We start from the raw sequence: 26,224 nt of genomic DNA, 5'->3' as shown, positions 1-26,224 counted from the left end.
TTGGTTTACTTTCCGAACAGTCTGCGGCCCTGTTAGAAAGCACACAGAAACTTTGTTCAAACACGGTCGATTAGTTGTATTGGTTATATGGTGGAAATGAATCACTTTTCAATTATTAATGACTGATTAATCAGTGGGCTAAAGCGATTTGTGGTTTGAGTATTTCTTCACTAAAGAGAACAAATAAATATATTTAGTATTATGATTCTCTTATTCTTTCCATTTATTGTATCCATCAAATTCATATACGAAGATATAAGATTCATTATATTAAAAACTAGATGTACTCAAATAATATATATAATACTTTTCAATTCAAAATAAAACAAATCTAGTTAAAGATAATAAACACCACTATATTAAATGCATAATTAGGTTATCGTCAGTGTATCTAGCAAACCTCACATTTTTAAGATAACTTTATCTCCTGACAAACTAAAAATAATCTGATAAACGTTTTCAATATTTTAAAGTATGCTCTCTATACATAAAAAATGACAACAATTCTTGGTATTTATGAAGTTTACACATTTTTTTCTTCTGTTGGATGAACACAATTAAAATTGCGAGGATCTTGTGTATTAACTTCTTGAATGACTAGATGTGTTGAGTATTAAAATCTTAGACATCGATTTCAACAGAAATCTCACCCATGTACAAAATAGGAGTTCCGAATTTTTTAAGATACCTAGATATATTTTTATTTATTTTTTATTCAACGATTAATTAACAAGATTTAAACATGAAACATTCTTTTAACGACCATGTATAATTTAAAATCATTCGGAGACGTATATAGGCACCAGAAAAAATGTTTAATAAAAAAACGACACCCAGAAAAATTGAAGTTAATTAGTGTTTTACAATACTCTTTGAAGCGCTTTCTAAATTCCGTTACTTTTTGGCAATCGACTTTTTTGTTTAAATATCTTGCCAGTATTGTCACTTGCATGAAAACTACAGATAACGCTAGTCGGGAGCTCACCACTCACCAGGCTGCGCGCCTTATTTTAATTTTATTTATAGAGTAATTATTGTAAACTGTACTCTGACTGTCTTGATCTTCAAAATATAAACTATTCTCTACCATATCGCTGTTGTTTATTGGATTTACCACCCCCCACATCTAACAATCGTAAGTTTTGGGATTGTTCGAAATTATGTATGCAAGAAGTAGGTGATAAAAAATTCAATACATATGTCTCGTTAACCCTAAATCCACTTATAATTTTGATATTTTTGTTACTGTCGTGATATAATAATTAAAAATATATCATTAATAAAGTGTGTACATACCTACATAAAAATCATTATAATGTAATGCTCTTTCACGTGTTTAGAAAAATAATATTTCTGATAATTTTATTTCAAAATAAGCCTATTGTATTGATTAAAACCATGTTAAATAATATGACATTCCAAAAAACAACCACATTAAAATTACCGTCAGTTACTTGTAAAATTTATTTTCATTGTGCATTCAAACTGCATCCGCTAAACAATGCACATTACGATGTCAACATTGCAAAAAATGCGAGGTTTTATTTCATGTCATGGAAGCTTCTGAACGAAAGCCACAAAACCAAACGTTGCCGGCTACATTCCGTGCCATCGTGCCAACTTCATCTTTTCAATTTTCAGCTCCAGTTATATTTTATATATATATATATATGTATAAAAAAAAACCGCCTGTCATATCCTAGTGCTGTGCATCTTCAGTCGCAAGACAGGGAAGCTTAGAGACTGAAACACATTTTCCTTTATTACTTTGCAAAGCTTACAGCAGCAGAAGTTGGCAACCTTTTGGCATTACACGTCAGACATCTTTTTACTTTTAATATAGTCTTAGTGTTCATATAAAAACGTTAAAAACTCCACAAATAAATAAGGCGTTACTGTCTATATAGATAACAATTTTAAGTATTTTGTTGATACAAATCATAAAGCTGTTAATATTACTTAGGTACATTATTTAATTATTGCAGCATAATACTTATTACCATTAACTATTTGGCTAAGTAATTGATTAAGACTATAACTAAATAAGTCATTTGTTAAGAAATCGTATTGTATTAATTAAAAAGGAATATACTGTAGTGAATTTTCTTATTTATGTCTCAGAAATATTATAAATGTATTTATATTACTTGAATGGGTACCATTTATCCGGAAAGGATAGAAATAAAATCGACTTCGTACGATAAATATTTTAGCATGTTAGCTATATAGCTAACATATTTATTTACCTGATATATAAGAATATTTCTATTCCATTTTTTCTTTTAATGTATTCTATTAAGCTATTATTAATTAGTTAATATAATGGTCACTAATAATAATAATTATAACAATAATAATAATAATAATAATATGAATATATAAAAATGTGTTAATTAGGTTAAATTTATATTTACTATGTTATGCAACATTACGTTACATAGCATGGTGTAACTTTACAAATAACATCAAAACAAACCCAACCATAATAATATATTAATAATTATAATCTGTGATTTGCGTAAAAGTAAAATTAATTATAGGTAGGTAGGTACTATAATTTAACGAAAAGTGTCGAAAATATTTTATTTTTCTATTTTTAACTTATTAAAGAATTATTACAAAAAAGTTATTTACCATTTCGCTCCCAAGCGAATATGAGCCTCCACCTAGTGGAAGTTATATTAATACTATACATTTTTGTAAATAAAAAAAAATCAGTAACTTATTCAATCCATTGAATTCATGCACTGGATTAAATACCCTTTGAAAAAACATATATTTCTGACTCAAACTCATGACCCGTGGCTTCATATATGGCTGCTTTATTCATCAAACTACAGTGAGTAATAATCAAAAAAAAAAATATACAGATCAAGACACAAAGTTGATTTGAATGTGATCACGTTTCAAGTCTTACATAGAAATTTAATTTAAAATTCACAATAATATAAGATGTATAAAAATTAATTAGGTACTACTAACAATATAATAAGTGGTTAATTAATAGATAGGTACTTATTATCTGTAATTCCGGTTTTATAAAGAGTCCTTTGTATCAAAGTTAAGCTTAAATACGTTCTATTAAATAAAGTAGAGATATTAACTTACATCCACTTTGACCCCGTCAATCTTGTAGCTGTGCTGAGGTGGCGAAAGTTTCGGCATGAAACGGTAAAACTCCTCATTATCTTTGTACCATTTCACGGAGTACAGATTCTCCTTGTCCAATTCGTACTGACATTCCAGTAGGGCTGTCTCTCCCCGCACCCTATAGCCTGGGATCACCACCTCCACGACGCGGAGGCAGATCGATTCTGTAACAAAACAAAGAATTTATGTAATCATTACAATATATTTATTTACTCAACCTTTACTTCCGAATCAATTTTATGCTAATTTATTATAATTATTTATACATTATTTGTATTCACAACAACAATATTATTATTAAAAGTATTCAAAGGTCGATAGGTATGGTATACCTACCTTAAAGAAACAACACGTTGTAAAATATTATATATTTCACCGATCTTTATTATAATACTCGTATTAACAATTATTTTCCTATGTGAAACTTTAAGTTCACCCAAAAAATTAAACGTATAGGCTTATTTAGCGCCATATATACCAGAATAACTGGATAATTGCCACCAAGATACCGTAAAAGATTAATGAAATAAGTATACACGTGCATTTGAATGAATATTTAGAAGCTACAAAGATGAAATATTGTCAAGTTATTTTATTTTTCAATGATTAATTTTAGTATTACCACTACATATTATATATTTTAATTGAGTTGAGATATTATGTATCCATTAAACTCCCCTCCCCCCCCCCCCACACATCCACAAAGAAGATAATCACGCTTTTATTAATTATTTCTTCTTTTAATACCAGCATACTAGATACTGTATTTCCAAAACCAGTTTTTATAGTTAATAATAAGGTTTTTTATTTTTTTCTATTAATTTATTATATAACCGAGAATAAATTTTATTATAGTCTGTATCAGTATGTATTTCCAATTGCGTAAAAAACTGATAATTTTTTTTATAAATATAATTAATACCCACACAATTAATATGATGTAAAATACTCTATTATCGTCCTAATAAAATTAAGCCATCCGTTTCAAGGAGAGCTTACAATAATTATATTATGTAGGTACTCGAATGTACATAAAAACTTTTTAGCTGGAAACAAAATTAATGGTAATTTTTAATGTACCCAATCGTTATAAAAACAATGAAAGGGGCAGCTTTTAAACCTTTTTTATAGTCGTTATTTACTCATAAAATGTGGACCCAGGTGCTTCTTTTTTCGTTCCTAATTAAAATTCGAAAAAAAACAATAATTCTCAATTATTGAAATTGCATATTTTTTACTGAGTTTTATGAATAATAAAATATTATGGATATTGATTATCAGCTTATGAAAACATATTAAAGTATTATCTCAAAAGGGGTAGATTCAGAATTTTTTTCGTTAAGTATAAAAAAATATAGATTCTGGTTATTAGAATTAATAATATGACTATTTTATGGAAAACACGCGACGCACCAGTTCCATCAAATTTTACATCCATTAGATTTTTATTAAAAATATTTTCCTTTCATAAGAATCTCAAGAATTTTCTTACTATAAATTTTATTTTAAGATGCTTTTTTATTGAGAACTTTTATCAAACCAAAAAAATGTGAACCATGTAAAATGGTTATTATTAATGGAAATAATAAATATTTTCTGGATAAATATATTCAATATTATTTTTAATACCCTCTTTTATTAAGTAGTTAGTATCAACAATATACACAAACTGCATTTAAATTTGATAATATTGCATACACATATTTTAATTTTTTCTACAATTTCTTTATGTACATTTAAATCTTTAAAAGTTATTAATTTATTTTGTGTATTTGCAATGAATGCAAATTAAAATATATGTAGATAATAAATTTAAAAATACATTAAAAAAAGATTCTTACATACCAAAATCATAACTATGTATGTAAAAAATACATTTTAAAAATAAGAACATACATAATACTTAATTAGGCCAAATTTTAACTAATGGCTTTTAATACTCACTGAAGCGCTTTCTAAATTAAGCTACTAATTGGCAATCGGCTTTTGTATTATTTTTGTACGTCACCTTACGTGTACGTGTATCATTTGTATGCAGGGTAAAATAATACCTACCTACTTTGATTTAAAATACAAAAGCAGATCGCCAAATAGTAGCTCAATTTAGAAAGCGCTTCAGTGAGTATTAAAAGCCATTAGTTAAAATTTGGCCTAATTAAGTATTATGTATGTTCTTATTTTTAAAATGTATTTTTTACATACATAGTTATGTTTTTGGTATGTAAGAATCTTTTTTTAATGTATTTTTAAATTTATTATCTACATATATTTTAATTTGCATTCATTGCAAATACACAAAATAAATTAATAACTTTTAAAGATTTAAATGTACATAAAGAAATTGTAGAAAAAATTAAAATATGTGTATGCAATATTATCAAATTTAAATGCAGTTTGTGTATATTGTTGATACTAACTACTTAATAAAAGAGGGTATTAAAAATAATATTGAATATATTTATCCAGAAAATATTTATTATTTCCATTAATAATAACCATTTTACATGGTTCACATTTTTTTGGTTTGATAAAAGTTCTCAATAAAAAAGCATCTTAAAATAAAATTTATAGTAAGAAAATTCTTGAGATTCTTATGAAAGGAAAATATTTCCTTTCATAAGAATTATTAGCGCTTCAGTGGGTATTAAAAGCCATTAATAGTTAAATTTGTCGTAATTAAGTATGACTCCTTTAGCATTGTGGTCAATGTACGTGAGCTTGATACCCGATAGATGCAGTTTCGATTCCTGCGGGGTGGGGTATCTTACTTTTTTCGAAAAGATTTTTTCTATTGGTTATAATATATTTTCTCAGACATGTTTTCAAAATAATGTATATTCAATAATTATAATGTTACATTCTTAAATCTTGTAAATTATTCATTGAATAAAAAATAGTTAATTAAAAATAAGATAAAATAGAAAAATTACTGCTCAAAAAATCGTTTTTTTTTTTTCAAATGATGGCTAAAAATAAATAAATATCGCAAAAGTATCCTAATTTTAGGTAGATATAACTGGGTATCATAAAAAAAATCATTTAAAAAAATGTTTCAATAATATAAACTAAACCACTAAAAAGCGCCGTCAATTGTACAATGCATATACTATTATATATTTTCAAAATTAAAATGTATTGAAAAGAAAGATAAAGTCTGCAGTCGCACTTTGAGTGCTCTTTTTATGAGCAATGGTAAGTATATAGAAACTATGTAAAAAAATATACTCTTAAAGAGTGGTGCAGTATTTTGTTTCATTCAATTTTTACAACTGGATCAGTGGAAGGATCATATACTCGTACCTTCCCTCGCCTACGTCTTGACGGAATGCCTAGCTCAATATTTATCTGAAGGCTGTTTCCGTTCATGAGCTTTTTTTATCATTCAAACATTTACAGTTGGTTTTATTACCGCGACACAAAACGGTGGAGCCACTGCTTGTGAGTTTTAGTCGTGAAAAATATTTATGGATTTAGGCTCAATCAATTCAGTGGCGTAATCACCCGTGACTTTATCAGTGCAAACACAGTTAAATTAATAGGGGTGGTGAAAATTTAATTTACCCCAATAAACGGTCGACCTATTATTTACATAAATTTCTGGAAAAAATAGTCTTATTGTCTTGAACAATATAGCATATTGAGCATATCATAGAGAACAGCCAAAATAGATTATTTAATAACACAATTTCCATAATGTTAATTAATATTTTCGACATTCTATATGTAACAGGTAATATAGTATGCACATATCTTCAGAATTTTCAGGCACATATGTGTAGATATCTTTATATATAATTTATTATATTAGGTAGGCTTCTTATTTCATTTACTTTTTTGCGCTTCGGTATACCACAGTATAACAAGGCTATATTATGACTGTGTTGATGGCTGTGAATATCGTATGGCTACTACACACCTGCGAGCATTATATGAGCCGAGCATGCGCTGCGGCAGAATTTTCTGCGTACGCGCAAGTGTAGACACAATGGCGAACGATTTTGCCTATTCCCACTAAGGGTTGGTTTTGTGGCAAACATAAAAAAATATAAAAATATATAGTATGCATGGGCTAATTATATTTAGTCTCGTGAAGCCCGCGTATCGCGAGCACGGAATAGTACGACGTTAATGTTGATGACATTAACATGATCATGCTTTGCGCAAAACTCTCAAATGCTTTATGGTGTGCTCATCGGTTGTTCATTGAGTGTGTGCAAAAAAATAAACTGTAAGCGCACTGCGCACAACTATCGCCGTTTTAAGTGTATTAGCACAATAAAATTAGAATAGGTTGGCGCCGATGACTTTTCCTCCAGTATTTTTTTATAAATTATAAAGTCGTTTGGATCCCTTGTGAAGACAACAATGTCATGCGCAAAGCGTAGACGACTTAGATATATATCATGAATGAAAATATTTGTGTTATACAATACATATTCGAGAGTTTAGGTGAGATTGTGTCACCTGGACAGACGTTTTTGCTGATGGGTAATCTGCAAGACGGTTTGTAGAGATCGACTAAAGCTGTTTTATGACTGTACGCTGAGAGATATAAGAAACTACATACTTAATTAATCGAAAACCATTTAGGTTAGGACTCACTTACGATCGAGCGATTTATACCTACTGTTTTATATCGATATGAAAATAAACAAGTAATACTAAATGTATATAACATATTGGCGGCTCTCGCGGCGCAGTGCGTAAGGCGCTAGCCTTCTATCCAAGAGTTCTGGATTCGATTCCCGCTGAGGACACAATATATATATATATATATATGTTTTTCTAAACGCCTGGGTGTTTGTGATTGTTGAAAAAACAAGGACATGGTTATTAATAATTCTAAAAAAACGTATTGAATCGAAACGGTGCAATAATTAGGTAGGTGCATGAAAAAATTATTATATAATATCTATATTCTAATACTCAGTCATTTATATTTAGGCACGACACTGATGTGGTAGTGTTCAATGTCAAAAGTATGTTTTTTAAAGGAAAAACAAGGGGATGTTTTTACTGAGCAATCTCAACGTTTCTTTGTGCGTCAGATTTTTATGTGAGCAATTATCCAGAGAGGCAATAATACTTATTCGAAGCAATGGCACCACTCCAAACGAAAAACGGGGATAAGATGTATCCCCGCTGCAGAGGATGTTGCAATAAAGTTGCGAATTAAATGTTCGGATCAGAAATGAGAGCTGCTTTGAATGCTAATTTAATCACAGCTAACTGAAAACTTTAGTAATCGACGCAATCATAAATATTGAAGTAATATTTATTTTTTTAATTGAAAAGAGTAATATTTAAGACGTAGGTATCCGTATTGTTTGTTGAGGCTGTTTTTACTTTGAAACTTGACTACTTTGTAAAATAACTAAATAAAGCAATTATTCCAAACGTTCCAAGATTCCAAATGTTCACTTGACTTTGTTTGTATCTCCGTTATTTTTTATTTAAATTTATCATTATTTTTTAATCGTTTTAGCTATGCTACATAGAACTTAAAAAGATACATTACCATAAATACAAAATATGAGTATAATTTAGTTCAAATTATACAAAATTATCCGAAGATAAAAAGTTTTTTTTTTTAATATATACTGAATCCATACGAGTATTTATCTATGTAATTTTACATAAAAAAACTGCTCGTCTAAACTAAACTCGTCACTCTAAATTAAATGTAAAGTGCGATTTAGTCAGTTTTATATTAATCAAACATCAAACTTTAAAAATATTTGCAATATTAGTATTAATATACGGGAGAGGATAATATTAAAATTATTCTACGTATTTACTACCAGAAGACAGACAAATAGTATTATCATATTTTGTGATATGAGTTAAATCAAATAAAGTAATTTCTACTTATGGCAAGTTAGAAACGGTATAACAATGTGTGTATTATTCACCATAAAATAATTAACTAATGACAATATATATCCAAATATCTTAAATATAATTTTACATACATACTATATTCTGAAGCATGAAATGTGTGAAATGAGATAAAAATGAAAATAGCGTTGCTGCCATTCTCATTACGCACTGAAAAATAGTTAATAATTAAATTTTTGGACAATGCATAAATAAATAGTGTGATGGTTCTTTAATATTTTAAGGTATCATGTTACAATATATAAAATAATGAGAGTATTTTGTAATACATTATAAAGATGTATTGTAATTGTAACATTTTAGAAGACTTTCTAACCATTTTGATTACTTCATAATAAAAAAAATATATATTTTACATACGCAAGACATTCTTCGCAACGATGGTAAAACAATGGTGATGAAATTAAGTACCAATTTTAAAGTGAGTTTTTAACATATCTTTTTCTGTTATTAAACATGAAACATTTTCCTAAACTACTGATACCAGGATAAAAAAAATATAATTAACAAGAATTAAAATACTTCTTCGTACAACCGTGGCTTTCCACCAATTAATATATTATAATATGTATAAATACATCTATTTATTATGCTGAATAAAAATTTACTGAAGTATTCATTGTCACATGGGTGACAAACACAGAAATAAAATAAATAAATATTTACCTACCAGCGGCGAATATTTCATACTAGGCTATTATTTAATGCTTACATTCTTAATAAAAATTGTTTTAACCAGACCAACACGTACGCGGCACTATTACGTTACAGGCTGTGGCATTAATAGACTAATACAATAAAAAAAATGGCTGCAAGTAATTTCGAACATTTCACGCATACAACACATACAAACGATTTCACACATAATGTAACAGATACACAATGTCAAAACCAGCGTCATACTATCGCGTGACCTAGAATGTATTTATGTACCTGGAATGTATGTCCAAGATATTTGTCAATAATATATACTTACATTCATTTAGGCGCACTGGACTCGATGCCAAATGGTTTCATGGTCAAAACGCACAACTACCGTGACAGTCAAATTTTAGCCAGAGTTAGAATCGTGCATGGGTATTTTTTATTATCTAGAACCTATTGTTTTTTTTCGTTTAATAACAATTATAAAAAAGTAAAATATAATATTTTTCGTCTAATAAAATACTGAAGATGAACATAATTCAAATTCAAGTCTTGTAAATATGGCTGTTTTTGATTATTTTCTGTTATCTACCTACCTACCTTCAACAGGTACCCTTCGCCACTAATACTTACTTACAATACTATTAAATAATCTTCTACGCATACCGTTTTAATATTAATTAACTGAATTACTGAAAACTTAGATGAGATAAATATATTTCGCAAATGGCACTATAAGTATTTTTTTCTAGGTAACCTGCTAGGCTGCGGCTGCTTTAAAAGAACGAGAGTAATTAAATACTCTACCTTAAAGATTGAAGGCTCCACTTATGTAAGGTAGAAAATTCTTGGAGCATAATCGGATTTCTCGCTACGCGGCGACACTTGTCAAGAGATTCACTTTTTAAAAAGACCCTTTGATGTCTCCTTAACCGTAACAAATGTTTAATGAAGTTACAACCTGAAAAGGAATACCATTAAAACGATGTAATCTGGGATTACCCGCCCTTTTACCATGTCAGCGGTACTCAAATTGTGTTCGTCGCTCAATCAAATTAAACCTAAAAAAAACTCCGCATTTTACTTAAATATCTACTTTTTTTACATATGTAAGTTTATTTATTTTTACTTCTGAAATAAATTTATTATAAAGTAATTTTATTTTCTGTAAATTAGGTAATGTTAAACTTATCATCACCAACCTGGATCAATCCACTAATATATGAAGGTCTCTACAAGCTGATTCAATAGCCTCTATATTTACCTCCCAAATGTTGTCTACTTCTTAGTATCCATGTATCACTGCAAAAATATATTATTTATTTAGTGATTATCTCGCTACCGATCTGTATATTATGCCTATTTAAATTAACTGTAAGTCATTTACATAATATTTAAATACATTAATTATATAGAATACAGTAATCATAAGTTTCATAAGGTATTTAATGAGCGTAGTATCATCAGATTTATTTTGTTATTTTTTTATGGGTTTTGACCCAACCCCCATAATCGATAGACCATAGAAATAATATCCATACCTCCACCATAGATAGACTATGTGATACATGATTAACCACCGACGACCAATAGGCCAAAAAACGGGTGCACGCAAAGACGACGGTTTCAGTGGTTTAGTGGTAAACAGAAAGACCTGCGTACCTTGAGTATCATCAGCGGAAGAAAGAGAACAGAAACCCAAACAAAATGGCAGCTAGAGGAGCTTGTATTTTGTTAAAATTTAATCAACTAATAAGTCAATATACATTCTACATGACATATAAGAATGTTAGATTGTGTTTTATTGAAATTACAACGTTTGAAAAATCTTTCAATATAAATAGGTCCCTACATATCTTGGGTAGCGTAGATATTAGTAAAAAATTTCATGAATCATAGACGGATCGATAACTCTTGTGATTAGGCACTCAGTTAGATTGACTGAACTCGGTCCATATTTTTAGGATTTTCTACTAGACTATTCATGTTTTACAAATTATTATGAATTCTTAATACAAAATATAATTACACTCAGTTGAATATTTTATAGTATTTATATTTAGCCTTTAGTCTAATTTTAATCCTTTATAAAACAAATAATATGACAAAAAGTATACAATTCATACTATGTGCTACCTAATGTATTTATTACAAAATAAAGACCTGTTTTATAAAAAATTAAATCACTATATTATTATAGAATTACTAGCTGACCAGGCAAACGTTGTTCTGCCATATAAATTATTTCTAGTGAATATTTTGGTTGTTAAATAAAAAGTAACGAATGTATCGTAAGTGTGTGGGGATGGGATCTATGACAGAAAGAGGAATAGAGCACTGTAGACGATGACCGCCGATAAAAACAAAAAAACATCAACCATTCATTTACTCAATTCAAAATGAGTAATGATGTTCATAATGAATGAATTACCTGTGAAAGGATCTCGTTGTTTAATGTTTATGCAATATCCGTCTTGTCCCTTCCAGAAAATTAGCGGATATTGGAGAGCGTCGTATGAACGGTGTGTGTCAGCGATGAACTCCAGATTATTGTTTCTTCTTCGAATCACGATTTCTCGCGTCGATGTGCGGTCGCCAACCATGATTCCAGCAATGTCGTCAACAACAGTCGCATTGAATCGACGTACGTGCTCTCTAGCTGGTATTTTATCAGGATTGATGACAATAGCGTGATTGTCACTTTGCAATTCGTGCATGTGTGCTTTGAATAATTTCAATAATTCATTGTGCTCTTTCAACAGGGCGTCCAGTTTGCCGACGATGCGCCTGGCATTAGGCGAATTGAGGCTATTGTAGCCGCAACGTGCATCCACATGATTGATGTCCTCACCGCCGCGCCCATGAAGTAGATTTGTAAAAATGTATGTGGTTCGTTTGGCATTAGCAGCAATGAGCCTACTTTGTGGTATACTTGACCTTTGATTTTGAACGTAGAATGGAATTGTTGACCATTTGCCGCAGTATTGTGAACTATTTCTGTTGCTCCGGACGAAGTCATTTGGAAGCATGAATTGAATGTGCGAATGGACTTCAGGAACAGGTTTGAATCTGGAACCGTGCCAATGAGCAAGCTGTTCAATGGTTCTGGTGGTATCTCAATTTCTGGTAGTTGCACTTTTCCTGATGCGCAACACATCCCGGCTGACTCATGTTTGAATTTGAGCGCATGACAATGGGGACATTCTTTGTCCATAGCACCAATCAGCACTTTCGGATGAGCGGAATATTCAATATCTGGCTCGTACTCGAATGCTAGTTGAAGGAACGAAGCGGATGTAAATGTTCGATGTACTTGTTGGCGTTGTCGGTCATTTACTCTGCGTGTGTTAACTACGAACCGGCGCGCTTGGCTCCGTTCCAATTGTCGTTGTTGATTTCGTTCAGCTCGTGCCTCTTGTGATTGAGATGCACGCAATTGCGACATGCTTACACGCACGTTTTTGTTATCTTGTTGGATTTGTTCGTCTGTTCTTTCTACTCTACTATTTCGCATGTTTGTTGCTTTATTCGTTCGACGGCCCAAATGGCCCCCCTTGCGTCTTGCTGGCATTGTGCACTGTAATACATGCACATAAAAATAGATAAATTAAAATAAATCGTACAAAATTTTGCACGCACTGCGTTGTGATTTGCCGAATGAAATGTCAAAATGACGCGACGCTTCTCTTGAATTCTTCTCGGACGTAGTGCCATCTGTCATTCAACAACATAAATAATTTCGTTCTGTTTGAAATACGAACGGCGGTTAAATTTGTTCATACAAAAATAATAAAATCGCGATTAAAAAATGGGAGGATGGGGGTAGGAAAGTGAAAATTTGAGGTTATAGGTATTTTTTATGCCAAATAATAAAAAAAATACAAAAAAAAAATTGTCAAAAAATAAAAGAAAATTTTTCTGGATAGAGATACCCTAATCACCTAGCGGTATGAAATATACTTGTTGACCTATTCTCATACCTAACAAATATACATAAAAAAATTCATAAAAATCAGTCGAGCCATTTCGGAGGAGTTCGACCACAAACATCGTGACACGAGATTTTTATATATATAGAGATATTGATGACGCAGCATGCTCGGCTTAAGACGTCCAATTATAATTATATATTCTATATTCCTGAAATATCCCAATATAAGGGATCGACCTAATTGGAATGACTCGAGATAAATTAAAACCGTGATGAAATTAATGTAGGTCGGCCACTGCTCATTGGATATTTTATGAAAATAATTCTGGTCTAAAAATAATTCAACCACACATTTGTAGATAATCAATATGATATTAAATAAAGATAAGTATTTTCTTGGTGCATTTATTCGGCAAATGCTATTTTTACAGAAATATATCTCGTAATATTATATTTTATAGTAGTGCATTATACTGAATGAAATATTATACTTTCAAAGAAATTGATAATTTATTAGCAGGTGTATTACAATATTGCATTTAAAAAATAATGATATTATTTTGTACTTATAATTGCTTTAAAATAAATAATCTCATTTGTTGTATATATTCTGGATGTAACAAGTCTAAATAGAAAAATGTAAATGAATTTATTTTATACAATCCTACTCAATTTTCTGGTTGCCTTCCCACAATAAATCAACCAAGTTATAAAAATGCCTCAGAAATCTATGCGCTGAATATTGATCGAGTTAATAGTTGGTTGCTTTGGCAATAAATCCATATTTTGATAAATATTTATGAAATTGGCATCAAAAAAATAATGCCAATATAGCGGGGATGATGTTTGTGGAAAACTGATTTCGTCCTGCCTTGAAAAATATTTATTCTTAAATATGTTTTATTTGCTAAAAGTCGACAAGACAAAATCTTCCGAACTTCTTACGGAATACATTAGCAAAGGGATGAATACTGTACTTTTATTATGTTAAGTAAATCTTATTTTTGGTCCATAAATATATTATTTACCATAATAAGTTCAACGATTTTTCATTTTTATGTTCTTTTTTTGTATTCTCTATTCATAAGATATCTTTCTCTGCTTTTCTTTTTTCTGTTTCATATCGCTGTCAATTGCTGCTCTACGCAGGAATGGAGTCCAGAGTTCAAACTTGTTTCTGATAACAACTGGAATTGAGAAATATTGCTAATTATACAACTTTCTAGCTCCTGGTTATTTCTTTAAACTTTTTGCATTCTTGATATCATCTCATTTTAATTTTATCTTTTCAGCTGATACAAAGCATGCTTCATATGCATGCACATTTCGAAATTTTGATCAATCAAAGTCATATTTGCATTTTCATTATTAAAATAATAAAACTACATAATATTTTACTATTCTTTTCATGATTCCTCAGGTTTAAGCCGCGGCTACATCGTATTTTCCTCATTCGTGTAAAAGCCGTATTGGTCTTTTTGACGCGACATTTTAGTTCAATAGTATGGTTCCATCATACAAAATGCACCATAACTATGGCTATAATGGAATGTGCTTGTTCTTTCCAGAGGTTCCTACTCAATTACTTTACACATTCTATAATCGATATTTATTAATATTTCTTAGATTACCTAATAAGTTGGGTATACAAATTCACTATGAACAATTTATTCTAATCATTTTTACTATTCTAAATACTGTTTTCAATACATAAAAAAAATATTTTTATGTATGTAACTAAATCCTCGACAACTAGTACTGGTGTCTCAAGAAACTATATCATAATATACATTCGAATATAAGCATTCAACAATCTCCAATAACCAAATGCAGTCATGTATCAAGGTATAAACAGCCATTTAATTATTAATGGATGCAGCATGTGAAAAACAAAGGCCCTCGAAAATCTCCCTGCTCAGACAAATTCCATGCATTTGAAAACGAGTGTTGTTGAAAAATGAATTCCACTTAAATTTCAATTAGGTTGCTTATTAAAAATTTGCATTCGCATCTTTCATCAGCGTCTACAGATGTAAACAACATACAACACGTCATATTTTTTATAGTGTAAAAATTAAATCTACCTACATTGCAAAAAATGTTAATGTAGAAAATATGCATTCATGTTTTTTATCGTATATGCTAATATGTCCTCTTTAATATTAAGATTTTGTATGTGAAAAAGTATCCCGGTATAAGTCAATGCTTGCAACCCAAAAACCACAAGGAAACATGAAAAAACTACTTTTTTAAAACTAAGATAACACTTATCATTTATAAATAATACAAATTTAAAGATTAGAAATCAATAAATACTTGGAATACTTTTGGCTTTGGAACACATATCAAAATAGTGGACTTGAAATGTATACCCGAACTTTAAGGAGTTAATGAATTGTAATTCATAAAAAATCTTCTCTGTAGGATAAAAAAAAACAATAAGATAACATATACTTATTATATTAAATTGCATTAACTTTCCCTTGCTTCTACACAGCAGGATTATAATATATATATATATATATATATATATATCGTGTTGTGTACATCCTTAATTCTGATTTGTTATGTTCACAATGTTTTTTTTTTAATAAATAAATAATATAATTGCAAAAACTCTATCAAAAATGTTTTTTTAGATTATGTTCAATTAAGGATTATTAAAAATTTGTTAAAATAATAATTTGTGAGTATCTTATAAAGTAATATGTGTTTTTGTGTATTATATATTATAATTATGTCATGTTATCAAAAACATCCATATGTCAATTTATTAACATACTAAAATTCGATCAAAATTAATTTATAACATTTTCTTACATACGTCTATTAACTATGAACCTAAGAAATATAACATATACCGTATAACTACAACTATGCCTACACCGGTCAATATGCTTTTAACTGAGGGTCTAATTCTCAAGCCAAACCGCTGTATCACAATGCTAATAGGTATGGTACTCACTAGAAGCAACCATAAACCAGAAACGACATGGCTGTGGTACAAACTGTACTATACTTGCTACGGTAAAACAACATTACAGTTTACATAATATATAACAGCTGAGCAAGTAACTAAAATAAATAATTAAATACCTATTTGTTTGATTATATATAAAATATCTTTATCAATAGATATAAAAATACCACACGGGTTTCGCTCAAGTGATACGCATTTTATAAATGATCATTAATTACGATTAAGGAACCACCGAATCTCTTGGCAATATATTTTTGTATATTTGTCAACAAAGTTTTCGCTAATTCTACATTATTTTAACTATTCAAGATGGTAGATTTTGGATAGATTTATCAATTAATAAATTATATCGCAAGATTCTTTGTTTTTTATATATAAATATATATTTCAGCTGCAATATCATTGTCAATAGTGCTATCACCAAAGTTATGCCTTATATTATTAATTTAATTGTTAAATCAAGATAATTCAGTTAATATCCCTATTTCTAATTAGAGCTTGTGATTTCTCGACTTATTTCGATACAAGATATTTGAAAATTAAGGAATATTAATTATTGATTCTCGATAATTTATATCTCGAGATTTACGAAGAAATTTTTATTTGAGGTGAATGATTTTTTTCTGTCCGGGCAGCTATATCTGAGATGAGAATCTATAAAAATAATTGAAAAATATGTTGAGGAACGAAGAATCAGTTTTCCCATTATTTCTCGAGAATTCTCGATTACACAGAGATCTTGTTATTTTTCACAAAATCAAAATATCATATTTTGATAACGGTATTTTAACCAAAATAGTTAACTACTAAAATATTGAATTTGTGAAATTAATTATTACATTTTTTTAAATAAGTATACTAATACATGAATGGTTCACAAGCATAGTGAACCAAGTCTATTTTGGTTATTTTTTAGTAAGCTGGGTTCAAACATAATATGTCTTATTCTATAAGGGTATGATTTCCTTACAAAATTACTTAAATGTACTCAAAATAACACTTTATAATTGTAATCATAACCCATACAGAATAAAAAATACTCAAATGTTATGTTTAAACCTAGTTTACTCAAATATAACCAGAATGGACTTGGTTCACTATGCTTGTGAAACACTCACATAATATTAAGTTGTGTGGATTGTGACGAACATATTTTTCGTAATACTACAATTTAATTTTAAAATAAATATAATAAATAATTTAATACATTGGTTTTATTTGTAAATATATGACTGTATTGTGTGCCCAAGTATTGCTATTTACATTTAAAAGAGCTGAGTACAAAAAATAATATCGTAGGTAACCCCACGATGGCCGTGCGGTCGGCCGATAGCGTCGTGGGTCCCAGGTTCAAATCCTGGGTCTGACAAGTACACGTCATATTGCTTTCAATTTTCGTATGAGTCAGAGTATGGACCATAATTCAGACTATGGACATAAAGGACTCAATAGGTTGAGCAAGTGGCTGACATCCATTTCTCGTAAAAACAAAATCTGTTAATGTAAACCTTCCACACCCCCACATGGAGGTTCATATGATTCTATTAGGATCGGATATGGTCAGAAATTAACTCTATCGACTTGATGAAAATTGAATTTTAATTTGAATTTAAAGTTTTATACTATTTCATATATTATGAATCTGTGATAACAAGCCGGGTTTTACTTTTCATATTTGTAGCTTTAAGATCTATTATAAATGTAACATTTATGTATAAATCTTGAATGAAATTCTGGTCATTCAAACATATTATATCGAAATCAAATAGTACAAAACATTCTTTAACCAGAGTTTAATGATATTTATTTATTTATTTTAAAAAAGAGTATTATGGCGTTACAGCGATTGGCCAATGATTATAAAAATGTCAAACATAATAAACCTACGTAATTTTTCACCGCATATTTCTATGTACAAGTATTATAGTGGTTATAAAACCACTACACTATAAAAAAAAATATAGAAAAATATTATAGATAATCCTAAAAAGGTTTCAAAGCGAATTCTGTAAACTATTCGTCGGTCACTCCAAAATCAAACTCACAAATACGAGTATAATAAAAAAAATTATGAATTCGAACCCAAAATTTTTCATATGAATTTGAAAAAAAATGGAATATTTACAGTTTAAACGTAGCTGGATCAAAGGGATTGTGATGATTCAACATCCTCTACAGTGAGATAAAGGGGCCTGCGTTAAGATTTGCATTTGAAAGCTGAACTGCCTGCTCTGAACTTTTTCCGGCATTACTTTTTTGCTCCTCTTCTTCCGATGTGAAACATTTTCAAGGTTTCCTGTTGACATGCAAAGCTGATCTCGAAAGGGATTCTCACAACGCGCCACATCTAAAAACAATGTGAAAAATCTCACGATTTCATAATTTATGACGTAAATTGGAAGAATTCCTTCAACACAAACTTCAAAGGCCGGAATTCTCATGACGCCACCGGGATAAGTTGCACAGTGGCGTTCTTACAAAAAATATAAAATAAACCAATGAATTAACATACTTCTATTTTATTAATTACATAGATACTTTTGAACCATTATATGTATAATATGTAAAATTTAATATTAAAATGGACATGTAAATAAAATAAATCAAAGATATAACCACAATTTTACAATATCTATCTCTCATATAAACCAAACTTTAAGTAAGGAAATATATCGATCTCACATTAATAATAACCGAGGTGTATGGAAATAAAAGCGGCAATTTCCATTTTCAAAAGATGTGTGCAATGTGTGACATATAATTTGTAAAAAAATATCAGATTCCATAAAAGAGGTATTTTAAAATGTCTTTTTTTATTAATATACAACCAATACTTATAAATACATTTTCCAAAAAATATAGGAAGATAGAAATATAACATTTTTGAAAAAAATGGAAACTGCCGTGTTCTTTCCAAATCCCTAACTAATTCATCTTTTCATTATTAAATTGAATGCATTTCTATCTTCTAATCCACTGAACATTAGTATAACAACTAGCGTTTGGTAAAAACTGTGTGGTATAATTTTAATGATAAAGTTACATTTTTTCGGCTCTCTATAATATGTCCTCGGGAGTAATCATCCCCAAAAGCATAAATCCTCCGACCATGTCCGATCCTAATAGGATCATATGGGCTTCCACAGAGTGGAGGTTTGTATTGACAGATTTTGTTTTTTACGAGAAATGAATGTCAGCCACTTGCTCAACCTATTAGGTCCATACCCTGACTCACACACAAATTGAAAAACAATATGTGTACTTGCCAGACCCAGGATTTGAACCTGGGACCCATGGCGTGATAGTCCAACGCTTAAGCCGCGCGGCCACCGTGGGCGTTAAAGCATGAATAGTTGACCTAATTATGGGAATTTGTCTAAATGGTAGTATGAATAATTATTAAATGATGCTACGGGCCACCTTCAGGTTATTCAAACGGTAAGAGAGATTGCAAATAGACATATCTATAAAGAGTCATAATCGTTGGGAGTGATGGATACGAAAATAGAGAAGATATTTTATTCTTAAAAATATGTATTTTTTAAATAACGAACTTTACTATTTTCCTTTCTTTCTACCCGCTACTGAGTCCTCGAAACTAGAAATGAAGAAGGATAGTGTGGAACACGAATAGGCATTATTTCATTATGTCAACGCAAAAAATTGACGTTTATTGGTGAGAGTGTAGCCAGTAGGGGAATAAAAAAAATTAAATGCGTGATCATTAAAGGATACATACAATAAATCAAAAACTTCTGATAAAAAGTGGGCGCGTTTTATTAATGTTTGTCAGAAATGAATTAATAATATTTAGCAAATGATTGCTTTATGTCATAGCATACTTATTTGTCTATGTTTTTTAACATATTTTTTTTTGATAAAATGTTTAAGTTCTTTCTTATATCCCAAAATAATGGTAGGTAGTGTAAGAGAATTCCAATGCTCAATTATTATTTTAAATCAAAGATTCCAGCTTGTTAAAATGTTTAAAAGCAGATAGATTTGTTTTAAAAATGAAAACATAGGTATAATAAAAAACTTTTTTTGCAATATTATCCTGGAAAATAAAATTATAAAAGATTGATTTTTCAATATACCTACTTAGTTTTTTCCACGTTTTCTAATAATAATAAATATTTGAAAATGAAAACTTAAACTTAAACGTAAAATAAGATGAAAATATCTTAAATCACTCGATAGTGTAATAATTATTAACTGTGTTGTTTAAATAATTCAATACATCTTTCGGAAGTATCAATTATTGTAAACAATTCACGCAATCTTTATTTTGAGAACAAGAAAAAAGAAGTGGAAAGATATCCAGGTTCATACATTTCTTAAAAAGACATACTTAATGTAAATTTAACCTAACCGACGGGATTTAAACGCAGACATCAGACTCTATAGCAGAGATAGCGAACCTATGGCACGTAAATGTTTTGTGTTGAAGAGAAAAAAAATAGATAAGTATTTTTTTACAAAAAGTTTTACAGATACCTAAATACATATTATATAATATTAAAAATGCGTATTTTCTTCAGTTTTTAATAATATTTATCAATCGTTGCGTTAACAGAAACGACGAAATTCATGCATGAATGACAGATCTCATTGTATAAAAAGTAACACGCAGCTGATACTCTTGAAGAATAAGCATTATAATTAATTTAAATTACATAGATGGATCCTTATTATTATTATGTGTCACACATAATAATATTATAGCACTGACCTCATCAGGCGGCGGAGTAAACCGTGTCGCAAACTTCTGATTTTGATCGATTTACAATCATTTTAAAATGCTTGAGACCACTGTAGCGAGAGGATGCCTCATCTGATCCGAGAAATTTTGGCGTCAAGTTGTGCGTAAATAACCAAACTAAGTAGACATTATAGTAAAAATACTCAGGAAATCAATTTCTTATAATTTTTGAACTTTTTTAAAAAAATTCTTATAACTATTTTTTCATTTTTTTCCTGCTCTAATTACTCGGAAAAATTTCTCGGCACGTCAGACAGTCAAAAAATAATATTTGATAAATTTTGGCACGTGTACGTAAAAAGGTTCACCATACCTACTCTATAGCTTACTCAGGCGCTGCTAATAATACATACGCGGATGTCGTTACCCCCATCATCAAAAGCGCAACAACAATATTCTATCATTTTCTCTCTCCACCTACCCCTATTCAAAAAAGCGGTTTTTCAGTATCATACCTCATTATACCAGCAAACTATTAGCGGTCTATTTCTTCTTCTTCGTCATATCGAAATGCTTGATATTACAATGCCCATGACCTAGTCATCGCAGTCTCTCAATCGGAATTGATTGAACTGCGCTGCAGTCTATTTATGGTATGTAACTATATGATAGAGATCAGCATTATAAAATAGTATCTGCAAATAATAATAGCATTGCTGATTAGCCGAGAATTTTATTATCAAAAATATTCATTTAAAAAAAATAATGTCCAGATTTCCGATACATTTGTGAGCACAGGTTTTTTTAGTGTATTGTAATACGAGCTTTTTATTCGGTAAGATAATAGACAAGAATTAAAATAGTGGACAGAAATACATTTTGATAGACATCTAATAATATATATTACATATATATTAACATTTATCACTTTATTATTGAAGAGGCCTGAAAAGTATTCATGAAAATATATACCTAGTTATATTTCATACTGATGAAAAATGTAACAAATTTACCAAAATAAATACATCTAAATTCTCAGTACAACTATAAATAAATCACTCTGAATTCATAGTAACATGTACACATTACAAAACGTATAATGTTATGATTCCTTACAATATCGTTTTTACCGTTTTGTGAACCCGTTTATTGTGAAAATGTATTACCCATACGGACAAAAATGAGAAGCAGTCTCTCTTGTGGACATTTGAAGTACAAAAGAAAATTTCATATATTATTTATTCCAGTAAAAAATATACCCGGAATATTACTTCTCTAGAAATTGTATCATATCTTCAAATGGAAAAGCAAATATGTGATTTCTATAAGGCTGTATTTTGAAAAAATACTTTTGAATTATAGTAATAGTACGAAACATGTACTTAGCTTAACATAAAAATATGTCTACAGTTCATATTAATAGTCTACAAATCTTATCATTAACACAATACTAACTTATTATTTCGTCATTTATCTTAACAATTTACACCTGTATTTACTTTGATATCATATAGGTATAAATATAGGAAACTTTACAGAAAATGTATAGAATATTAACTTTATTAATTTTAACATAGGTAGATGATCATTTATAATTTGAAAATATCTCAGATATAATATGTATACCTACCAAGAAAAAAAATCTTTTAGAAAAAAATACGACGCCCAACGGGACTCGAACTCGCACCCACCGGATTCATACCAATGTGCTTTACCAATTGACCCTCGTGCATCATATCGAATTATAATGAAATTAACTAGTAGTTTTTTACATTTCTGAAGCGCTTCACAAATTGCGTTAATTTTGGCTATCGGCTTTTGTCGAAAATAGGATGCTTCTACTAAGAGTATGTATACATATTTGTTCTTTCCGAATAAAAAATGGCGATTGGAGATAACCAAATAAACTTCTGACCACTATACCAGTCAATTATTGACAGGCCGTGGTAGATTCTTTGCCAAGCTCTACGAGCTTGTACTTGTTACCCGGCCAATATGATATACATATAGCCAATATAATAATAACATAGAGAGGCCTTCATCCACCAGTGGATTGATTCAGGCTCATGGGCAATATAAATAGATGTAATATAATATCACCGATTTTGATAAATACAGCAATTCAAATGACATAAATGAGTAGAATCAGACTAGGGAGGCCTTTATCCAGCAGTGGATGGGTTCAGGTCGATGATGATAAGGACGATAGAAATAGGTATAATATCATAAATTTGTTAAACCGATAGTAGTACAATCAAGTTACGGAACGCTTCATCCAGCAGTGGATTGATCCTGGTTGATGATGATGACGATATGAATATGTAGATAAATATAGGTAATATCACCGATTTTGATAAATACAGCAATTCATATGACAGAAAGTAGTAGAATCAGGCTTTGGAGGCCTTTATCCACCAGTGGATGGATCCAGGTCGATGATGATAAGGACGATAGAAATAGGTATAATATCACAAATTCGTTAAACCGATAGTAGTAGAATCACGTTGCGAAACCCTTCATCCAGCAGTGGATTGATGATGATGATGATGATAATGACGATATGAATATGTACATAAATAACATTAGCATTTTTAATAAAATATAGAAATTCATGACTGTCAAAAATACAATCAACGTATGGCTTCAACCAATTTGTGTACTTACCTCTGTATGTGTGTAGTTTAGTCTCATTAGTGTTTAATTGGTAAATGTTCCAAATAAAATTATTCTTATATCTAATTAAATAATATAGCTTATCTTTACCTTGAGACAGGATCAAAATCAACGCAGCAACCACTTTCAAAACCAACATATTCGACATGTTTTATGTCCACTTTTCACATTATAATGTTTATAAAAACTACAAAGTAAAGTACTTTTTTTAAATGGCTATTTTAAAGCGCAAAAGATATTGTAATCACGCGACTTTTTAATGGCAAATGACCTAATAAAACGTTCGTTTATCTCGGTCCGCGTCGTCGAATATTGTATCGCAAACACCTCTTAAAATAGAAACGATCACGGTATTATTAAAAAATAATATTGCAGGGGTAGAAAATCGTTTTCGGGTCACCTAAATGTCATAAAAATAAAAGTTATATTCAAAGCTAACTGATTTTATCGTATTTTTAGTTTACAGTATTAACACGACGAGACGGTGGTGTTACTTTCCATTTCATTTACCTTAAAGGTAGGTAACTATTTTGATGTTCATTTTATACTGAAATTTTAATCAATAATTGTCGCGTTCTGAATTATAAATATGACCTTATTTTTAGCTATTTTCTATTTATTTAAATAATTATTCTTTATATGACTATGAGATACACTGAAGAAAATATCTGATAAAAAAATATGAAATACACAAAAAAAAAATTATCTGAATATTAACTAATTATAAAATATATTAATTATTGTGATAACATGTACTAATAGTGGAACAACTTAACCTTGAAATTGCATAGATTACGATTTTTTCTATTGCGCACGAATTATATGGGTTAAATTATATTTATCGTTATTATTTCCGATTGTTCTTACATGAAGCCTATTGTATAGTTTTCTCTCGCTCGGCGTCGCTCTAACAACGTCATATTCTCGTCAAAAGTAACGGATTTCACGCGTATGTCGTATGTTTATAGATATGGTTTGATAACTACGTCAATGTATAAAATTAAGAATGTAACTTCAACAAAAGTTCAGTTGTGAAAATTGATGTTGTGGTATTGATAAAAATCGTATTTAAATTTACTTCAAGTTTGTTTGCATACCAAAAATATATCTCTCAATAAACCGCAATGTGAAAAATGTACTATCAATAATAAATGTGTTCCTTAAATTAACTATAAAATTACTGTGTTGCTGTATTATAACATAACTTTATAAATGCAGGGCAAGAACAAAACTCGTGCGGCGACCAGTTGATTGCTTTATAATTTGACTACATCCCTTATATGTCCAAACAATTTAGTTGAGGTACTATTTCACAGGCGGAATGAAACATTTAGCTTAATTCATGGCTGGCCTTACGGCTTCTTTGGGGGTTTGAAGTTTGGGTAACAAAAGAAGGAAGAAACTGACAAGACTGGCACTAAAACATTCCTGGAATCAAATATTTAGAGGGCCTGCAAGATAGCGGAGGCCACAGTTTTCACGAAAGCCAGCAACAATTTACCGAAGAAACACAAGAAAAATGGCCGACATTATGTTTAAGCTCCCTTAAATGAGGTTAAATGAATAAGGCAGTCTCTTCGGCTTGTTTTCCAGTCGGTTTCTATGGAATATTTTTATTCTTACTCTCTTTAGATTTTATATAATAAATATATATAAACAGAGACCTGAAACTATTTTAAAGTAGAAAATCTATACATGTCTTCGTATTATTTATCCTCATCCACAAATATATAACTAATAATATACGAATTATGTTATTATTAAATACAAACATTCATTATTGATATTCTACAAATTTATAAATAAATTGATAAAAAAAATGATAATGACTAGTATGAGATGCAACATTAGGATGTAATAAATGAATTAAATATGAACCCGGCGAATGAAAATTGAAGTCGACTTATATTTTTAAATATATATCAAAATATTTTTTATGAATGGTTTGTTATAAAATCATGAAATAATCTCTGTTATCATACTTGCACATGACGCAGTACTTAACTTATATGAAATGGAATTTGTATACGATTTTCTAAGCTATAACATGTCCAATATTTTTTTCGAAGTAGGTAGATACGTTCAAAATACAAAGTCAACTTTCACCTGCTTTATCAAAATGAGTTTTTTTTATATTCATCTATTGATAAAACTATATAGATAAATAAATTTATTTACAATAACTTCTTGTTGAAAAACACGTTTAAAGTAATAGCAACATACTTATTTTTATTTATTATATTAT

The 26,224-nt window shown here is 29.6% G+C and overlaps 1 protein-coding gene across 4 annotated transcripts in view; it reads right to left on the bottom strand.

The window, feature by feature from the left end:
- The window catches only part of LOC147068245 (cell adhesion molecule 2-like), a 52,624-nt gene that overhangs the window by 5,404 nt on the left and 20,996 nt on the right, over positions 1 to 26,224 (bottom strand). For all 4 annotated transcript variants that reach the window (XM_085952672.1, XM_085952675.1, XM_085952673.1 and 1 more), the window contains exons 2-3: positions 24,070 to 24,308; positions 3,109 to 3,314 (exon numbers count right to left, since the gene is read on the bottom strand). In XM_085952672.1, coding sequence (XP_085808798.1) covers positions 3,109 to 3,314; positions 24,070 to 24,127 — 264 coding nt within the window. In that variant the 5' untranslated portion in view covers positions 24,128 to 24,308. The remainder of the gene's footprint in view (positions 1 to 3,108; positions 3,315 to 24,069; positions 24,309 to 26,224) is intronic.

Source organism: Rhyacophila brunnea, unplaced genomic scaffold (assembly GCF_057557595.1).
Source record: "Rhyacophila brunnea isolate RB1 unplaced genomic scaffold, BYU_Rbru_1.0 scaffold_3, whole genome shotgun sequence".
Classification (NCBI taxonomy): Eukaryota; Metazoa; Arthropoda; class Insecta; order Trichoptera; family Rhyacophilidae; genus Rhyacophila; species Rhyacophila brunnea.
The sequence above is the reverse complement of the archived record's forward strand: the minus strand, read 5'-3'. Positions and strand labels throughout refer to the sequence as shown.